Genomic DNA, 8,598 nt, shown 5'->3' with positions numbered 1-8,598 from the left:
ACCAGCATGCTTCTGCATATGCTCAAAAGGGCTTTTAATATCCAATTCTGTTAAGGATCATCAGATGAAAGATTATCATGTTTCAGGTGGTTGGGTCCCTAAATACAATCACAAATAACCTTATAAAAGAGACATAGAGAACTGAGGACACAATTCAAAGGTAGGACACTTGCCTAGCATATGCAAAGCCCTATATTTGATTACCAACATTGGGCAGGGGACTATAGAATGTGATATAATGATGAATGAAGATTTTGAAGCTATATGCTTTGAAGATGGAGAAATGGGACACAAAGCTAAGGGATGTTGGAAGCCATTGTAAGCTGAACAAAAAAGTCAAGAAAATATGCTTTCTTCTTTAGTGTCTCCAGAAGGAACCAGCCCATTACTGACATCCTCCTTGTAGCCCAGTAAAATGTCTGTCCTCTAAAACTTTAAGGGAGTAATTCAGGGCACCAAAGCTATTATTTAGTTTATTTTTGCCATGGCAATATGAAACAAATACAACATATATATGTATATATATATATATATGTATATATATATATACATATATATATGAATTTCTTGTTCACTGTAATGCAGTTCCAGGAAGTTAATTAAAAATTAATATTTTTCTCAAGAGTTCAGAAACACAGCAAAACCCCACTAATACAAATAAATGTATAATTTATAAATGACTCTAATGTAACTTCGTGGCACACAACCATGGTTTCAAAACCCTCACAACTTGCTAGCACCAGTGTGACTCTGGGAACATTGCTGAACCTTTCTGAGCTTATTCTTTCCTTTGAAGAAATGATAAATATTATGCACACTTCCCAGAGGGCTTTTTTAGCATCTGATATGTGAAAAGTGGTGGAGAAGGAAAGGGAAAGCCCTATCAAGGTCTTAGAATATGACACTCGCCAAATCTACAGAGGACATGATCAGCAACAAAGGAAAGATGAGGAGACCTGGTACCAACTAAAATGGGGGAGAGAGAGTGCACCCCACCAGAGATGGCAGTATAAGGAAGGAAGTAAATCTACCTGAGAAATCGGGGTGGCCACAAGGGTAACAAGCATGAAATTTTCTTCTAGAAGTTTGCTCTAGATTGGAGCTGAATGGCTCAGGGAGAGGTTGGGAACAGCCTATTTCAATTCCCTAGAGTAAACAGCCGGATGCTATGTGAGACAAGGCTGAGTGTGGTAGGAACATGGTCCTAACTTCAATCCCAGAAAGGACAGGAAATACCCAGAAACTGCTCAGATCCCAAGAAGGAGCTCGCTGGAAATGTCTCTGAAAAAGCACCCTCATTTCTTCCTTTACCCTTTGAACTCCTCAACTCTAAGATTTTCTGGGAACTCCAGATATCCCAGACTTCTAGCATGATAAGGGGTAAAACTTCCTAAGGAGGAGGTGGAAGTCAGGAGCCTGGGGAGTTGCATGTAGCTTAGGGTTCCTCCTTTCCTATGACTCAGACTGGAGATTTCCCCAGCATTGGAATGAGCTGTGCAGGAAACCTTTGTGTTACCTGTTCCTTCTCTGGAAGCCTTTCAGTGCAGAGTCACATTTCCCATTTCTGAATCCTAGGGTGAGCAGACATTTCCCACTTAGTATAGAGAAAGAGGTTCCTGAAGGACCAGAAAACTTGTACACAAGGAAGAAGCGATAAGGGCATGGAAGCTCTCTGACTCGGTTGTAGCTAGATAGCTGGACAGTCTGTACTTCCCACAGTATCATGCATCTGGTTTGTTGAAAAAGAAAAGGGCACTTCCTCCTTAGGCCTATATTGGAGATTCCTTCCTGTTCTCCCGCTTTATAAAGAGGGCAAGTGCCCACCCTTTACCTCAAGCCACCTTCTAACATCCAACATGAATTCCATGACAAAAATCAGCATACTGCTCATCGTGGCTTTATCTTTTCTCTGCTTCACAGAGGGTAAGTGTCTACAAAGGGGGGTGAAGAGAGGCCTTAGGGATGCCAGCCTCTAAACCACGGTCCTCCAGTCTCACTCGGGCATTGCAGCTCAAATCCAAAGACTGAGGTTCTGGGCACTAGAGGGATCACATGCAGTATTCTAATCAAAAAGAAAACAGTAACTGCAGAGAAATAGGACAGCAATTTTTAGACCTTCAGCTTCTTAAGTTTTTATTTATAGGTTTCCATTTAATTTCCTTTTTTCTTGAAACACTGTTATGCTGCATTCTACACAATACTCCCCTCCCCTTCTTTTCTCTGGTCACTTCTTCTCCATGTATTTTGCAGGGATCTTTATTTAGCTGATTACACTCAGGCAAGCTCTTCAAAGCTTAATACTACTCACAGATTCCCTGTCATTTCCAAGGCTCCAATTATAACTTGTAGCTGAAAATACCCAGCTTCACTCCCCAGGGAGATCTCTCTTCTTTGCCTCTGTCTTATATCAGTGGATGCACACCTCCCTTGAAAGTCAGCCTTGACATATAACTCTCCCTCATACTAAATGAAAATTAATGGCTAGTTCCTACCCTTTCTACTTGTTAAATGGACTTGAAGTACAATGTCATTTCTATTTTGACCACTTTGATACTAAGAAATATTAAGTCATAAAGCATTATTGAAAATGTAGGGTTCTTCACCTATTAGAAAAAGATGTTTCTAACTATACCTCAAAAAGCTGGAGTTCTAAAAAAAAAAAAGAGCACATAAATTTGAAAGAGACCAAGGGGGGCCATATAGGAGGTTTGAAGGGAAGAAAGGGAAGACAGAAATGATGTAATTGTGTTATAATCTCAAAAAATAAAAATATAAGAAAAAAATTTTAATTCTTCATAGCAAAAAGCAAAAAAGTCAATTCATGTCATGAACAACTGGCTAATGTTCCTACTCTATAATGACTTCCAGTAAAATTTAAGTACACTAATAATCTAACAGAAAAATAAGCTAAAGAAATCAAAATTTCACCATAGAGTAAATACAAGTAGGTATTAAATATACAAAAATGTGCTCAATCTCATTCTTTATATAGCAAGAGAAATACATATTAAGTCAACATTCACAAACTGAATAACATGATAGAGTGATCTGGTTATAGAGAGATAAGAATTGTCTTATACATTATATATATATATACATATATATATGTTTTTATTTCATCTTCAAATATAAGTAGGTACTAACTAGGTAGTATGAATAGCGTCATTATTATTTTCACCCATCCTCTAGCTTAATTCACAGAGCTAGGTTGAATACCAGCTGATGAAGTAAGCAGACAGCACAGTCTATGCGTAACACTGAGCCTCTCTTTGACATTGTAATCAACTGTCCCATAGCCCCACAGTTCATCCTAAAAATCCTACTCTTTCCTTATCCAGCAAATACAAATCTCATCTGTAATACCTGTAATCGCTCAGAAAATTCAGAATGTAAAAACGGAACTGGCCAATGCACTGCACCGGAAGGTGGATCGTGTTCAACCATATCAATCTATCACGGTAAGTGGGGCCGATACAGACTCCGAAAATGCCTTCAAACTACTATTCCTCCTGCTAGTGCCTGGCTTAAAGAACGTAACATTGTCTACCCCTGATAAGTGGTAAGACAGTGAATAAATTTGAGAAGGGAGGGAAAGAGTACTTTCAAATTTACCAGTAAGAGGCTTGGCATCCAGAGTCAGAGTCAATATGGGAGTGTGGCCTCCTGAGAAGACGAGGAAGGGAATTTAGTGTGCGAAGGGGTTTTCCTCTTGGTGGTGACTTTTAGAAAGTTGTATTGTGATAAAATTCCTCCAACATGTATAACAGGCTTCTCTATTTTTAGGACAACGGCATGTACTCTCAAAGCAAATGTGCTTGGGTCATTGCGAGGAAAAACCGCATTACAATGGAGACTACATGATTTAGGTAATGTGCTGTTCCAAAAACTTGTGTAATAGTTTCTAGATGGAGAAGAATCTCTTGAAGATCATCTTCGGTTCAAGATCCAAACTTAACAAATGAACCGAGATGAGGAACTTGCTTCCTACTCTGTTTCCACACCGACCTGAGATCACTGAGACAGCAGCAACAAAGGCTGTGTCCTCATTTCTAACGACCACACCATTGGACCACTGCAAAAGAAAAAACAATCCCATGCTTACCATGTTATTTTACTCTTCCAATTTTCAACGTCTAAGCCCTGTAATAGTGTCCCAAGAACTTTTATTTTAATCTCTAGAATCTATGAATGCTGCTGTAAGTGGCAAAAGAGACATTGGAGAAGGGAATAATCTCTAGATGAAAGGTTGTGTTTGGATTGTCAGGAAGGGTCTTAGTCCTAAGTACAAATGTCCTTATAAAATGTGGGGGGAGGGGGTTGTGTGAATTAACTATAGAAGAGGAAATGATTGTGTAATGGTGATTCAGAATTGGAGTGATATCCCTTGAAGGGGAATCAAACAGCCAGGAGCCAAGAGATATAAAAGGCCACTAGAAGCTGAGAAGGGCAATGAAATTAATTTTTCTCAATGCCTCCAGAAACCCACCACGCTGCAACTTGATTTTTATCCTCACCAGATTTATTTTTTACTTCAGAGTTCTACAAATTGAATAAATGCGTGTTGTTTTAAGCAACTATGTTTGTAGTCATTTGTCCTACCAGTGATGGGAAATTCCAATAAGTGTATAGGAAATGAAAGTGTTGGTAATCCTAACCCCCAACGGGGGTAGGGGAGGAGGGTAAACTTAGGGTGTCCTGCAAAATGAAAGCAATGTGTAGTTAAGTGCTGTGAGTGAATGAAAGGTTAGTGGGTGAAAGTTCCACCTGGGTGCTGCAGGCAACCCTGCAGATATGACTTTGAAGCTAGTAGTCCCTATGGCTTTCTTTTTTTATATAGATTTTATTGAAATTATATTATTTATTTACATTCCAGTCATTGACAAACACACCCTGTTCCCCTCCCACAGTTCCCCATCCTATTACTCCTCCCCCTTGCCTCAGAGAGAGTGTTCCCACACACTTACCAGGCCTCCCCCTTCCCTAGGACCTAAAGGCTCTCTCGGATTAAGCACATCTTCTCCCACTGAGGTCAGCCTGACCCTACCACTTTCTAAAGCAATCAAGTATGTATTCTAAGAAGTGAATCCACAGGTTCTCACCAGTTCATATACTGACTGCACCTTTCTAGCTCTCCTGAGTGTTAGTTTCTATGCATAGTTTTGGTTTGATTTTTGCAATGGTTGTGTTTGCATATTCAAGTCCCTAGTTTATTATGGGAAGTCACTCACAATATGCTATTAAATAAAAATATCCGTTATTATTTTTCTCCATAGAGTAAACTTATCTGATATGTTTTGCTATAAAAGAATGTATCACTTTGAGATATTATTTTATAATATGTTGAAAAAGAAAAATGCACTGCTATCTACTAATCTCTCTCACACAAAATTTCTGTTCCAAAGGTATGAGTAAATGAATTCTCCACATCTCCACTGGACACTGGTAGAGTATCCTACAATTTCACTCTGACATGAATTGTCAGCTTCTATTCCTACCGTGTGTGAAAGAAGCCAGGTCACAAGTGCATTCTTATTCACCAGCTCAGTAACACCCAAAGTAGCACTTTTTTGTTAGGGATTTTAATGGAAGATTCATAAGACAAGGATGATTTTAAATAAGTCATCAACTGATGATTAATTCATTATCTAGTCCCTCTCCTATCTTCCCAGAGATTGGAAATGGAGGAAGAAGGCTGAAGGTTCTAAATCTCAATCATATATTAGTTGGTTCCCTCATGACCAATCCCGATTCTACAGTTTTCCAAGTAATTCCCCAAACTCAGGGTGTGACTGAAGTCTGTCATGAATAGTGAAAGACATAGAAATGTTTCAGGAATTGAGAACAAAAGGCCAAATACTGTAACCGAAAGTATTCCTGCTATTTTTATCACTTAGGAGATCATAGAAGTTTATTTTGTACAAATACATGCACAAATACAAAATAAACTGTTCTTCAAATTATAGTAGGAAACACTCCCAACAGACCTACTACTGCAAACTGGAAATATCATGCAGCTAAAAATGAACTTACTATGCCTAGCCTGATGAGCAGAATAGCTCATGTGGTAGTTTAAATATGCTTGGCCCATGGGAAGTGGCACCATTAGGAGGAGTGACCTTGTGAGAGTAGGTGTGGCCATGTTGGAGAAAGTTTGTCACTGTGAGCAAGGACTTTGAGGTCCTTCAGATCAATATGCAGAACTCCCAGCTCCTCCAATACCATGTCTGCCTGCAAACTGACATGCTCCCCATTATGATGACAATGGACTGACCTCTGAATGGCCAGCCTCGATTAAATATATAAATTAACTTTATAAGAGTTGCTGTGGTTGTGATGTCTTTTCACAGCAGTAGAACCAAACTAAGACATCTCAGAAATGTAGGTTGACGTCATTATCCAGGTGAGGGCTGGCACAAGTTAGATCAAGGCCATGATTGGACAGTAAAAGAATAAGGCAGGGACAAAGTTTTTGTAGAGAGAGAGAGAAGAAGAAGGGGGGGAATCAAAATGGAGACTGAGAAGGATGGTCCTGAATTGCCAAGGCAGCTGGGATGGATTTCTGTAGACAAATTTATCTTATCTAGGTGGGCGGTTTATATTCTTATCAATTGGTTGTAAGTTTATTGTGTAGATGTATTGTACATTGAGCATTTAACATATAAATCTGGTTGTTGGGTTACAGTTTGTTGAGTCTTGATATTATCGGGTAGCTGGGACCAGAGTTCCTGACTGGCCAGAGCTGGCCAGGGTGACTAGCAATGGGAGTCGAAAGACCTCTGGGGCCAGAAGATAGCTAGGCTAACGTGTCATGGTGCCTCACTGAAGCCATCACTGAGATAAATTAAGGTTAGTTCTATATGGCCCTATGGTGCCAGAACTAACACCAGGGAGTGGCTGCCTGGGTCTGAGAGTACCAGGGCCCAGCATGTAATGGTGACATGGGGGAATTGTTCATGCCTCTTTTTAATTATACCAAAAACAGAAACACAGTGCATTATAAAGTGTCCAACATTTGCCTTCTAAGTGTAGTGCTAGCTGGAGGCTATGATTTCCTGCTACTGCTCAGCACTCCAAAACAGTATTAAAGTTTGTGTCATTCACCCAGAGAAACAATATTCAATATTCAAAGTTGGATGTCTATCAAATGTCTTCTTCTGACATTGTCAAACAGTAAAGAAAAAAATCCTAAGTTGAGCAATGAAGCATGGGAAAATATTTGTATGGATTTTGTGTTGTATCACTAGATACACTGTCTTGTCCTATTGTCTATTTGTGCTGTGGTCTAAACATGTCAAAATTCATATGTTGAAACCTAGTAGGCAATAATAGTTGAGGAGGGGATTATGTCTTAAGAGTGGGGTTTACATGAGCAGGGATGGTGGTCTTATAGAAGAATCCAGAAGGAGCTTTTTGTCCTTTCCAACATAGCAGAATTCAGCAAGAAGGCACTACTTACACACACACACACACACACACACACACACACACACACACACACACACGTTAGGCATAAGAATGTTTGAACCCTGGCTGTGCCTTGATCTTGCACTATCCAGCCTCCAGAACTGAGAGCAACAAATGTGTGTTATCTATATTACACATGCTCTGATATTCTTGTGACAGCAGCCCAAGCCATTTAAGATAATTTTATTTTTAAATAACTATTATACCATTTTATCCCTGAGGCTCTGAGGATGTCTTCTATATCTGATTATAAACACTCACATGCTAGGAATCTCTTTGTCTACTGTCAGGTTCTGTGTTACTGTGACAAAATGCATGATAGGAATTTAAGGGTGACAAGGTTTATTTTGGCTCACAGTCTCAGAGGATTTGGTCCACAGACCCTTGGCCTCATTGATGTCCATATAAGACACAGCATCATGGAACCATGAATAATATGGTAACAGAGGTCTATTTATCTCATTGCAAACAGGAGCAGATCAAGAGACAGGAAGAGTCAAGAGACAAGTTACTCCCAAGGACCTGCCCTAGTAACCTAGTCTTGACTATATCAGTCTGTGTAGGGTATTTCCTATTCACATGGACAGTTTCCTTCCTGTCTATTATTGCTGTCTTCTTAGTTGGGGGGAATATCTAACACTAGAGGCCTTTTGAAAAAGTCATTAGAGGTCTATTAATATAGAAGTTTCTTTAAAGTGTGTGTGTGTGTGTGTGTGTGTGTGTGTGTGTGTGTGTGTGTGTGTGTGTACAGACAGAGACAGTTTAAATGTAGTTGTGAGTTGTCCTATAATGGGCCAACAGTGCCCTTACTAGACAGAACAGATTAACAAATAAAAATGCAGGTGAACAAGGAGACAGATTTATAGAAGCTTATAAGAGCAGTCTCCAAAGGGCAGCAGTTTTAAGGCTGCAAACATCCTAGGGAAGAAAGCGATGTCAGACATTTTCTACATAGACCGTCAACATCCACATATGGACCAGAGGAAGGTTTTGCTGTCCTTCTGAGCCTCACCTTGGGTGTCTTAGGCAGTGTTCTATTGCTATGAAGAGACACCATTGTAGTCGGTCTTAGTTTCTTTGTAGGTTCTTCTTTTTTCCACACTTTACCCTGCCCCACAACCCCAATCTCACCCC

General features: G+C 39.7%; 1 protein-coding gene across 1 annotated transcript; it reads left to right on the top strand.

Moving 5' to 3' along the window:
* Positions 1 to 1,834: 1,834 nt before the first annotated feature.
* On the top strand, positions 1,835 to 4,574 carry Pate4b (prostate and testis expressed 4B). The gene is given in 3 exon segments (NM_001402191.1): positions 1,835 to 1,923; positions 3,339 to 3,458; positions 3,784 to 4,574. Coding segments are annotated over 3 exon segments (309 nt in total). The 5' UTR covers positions 1,835 to 1,856; the 3' UTR covers positions 3,906 to 4,574.
* Positions 4,575 to 8,598: the final 4,024 nt, after the last annotated feature.

The sequence above is a fragment of the Rattus norvegicus genome, chromosome 8 (assembly GCF_021556685.1).
Source record: "Rattus norvegicus strain SHRSP/BbbUtx chromosome 8, alternate assembly SHRSP_T2T, whole genome shotgun sequence".
In the NCBI taxonomy this organism is placed as follows: Eukaryota; Metazoa; Chordata; class Mammalia; order Rodentia; family Muridae; genus Rattus; species Rattus norvegicus.
The sequence above is the reverse complement of the archived record's forward strand: the minus strand, read 5'-3'. Positions and strand labels throughout refer to the sequence as shown.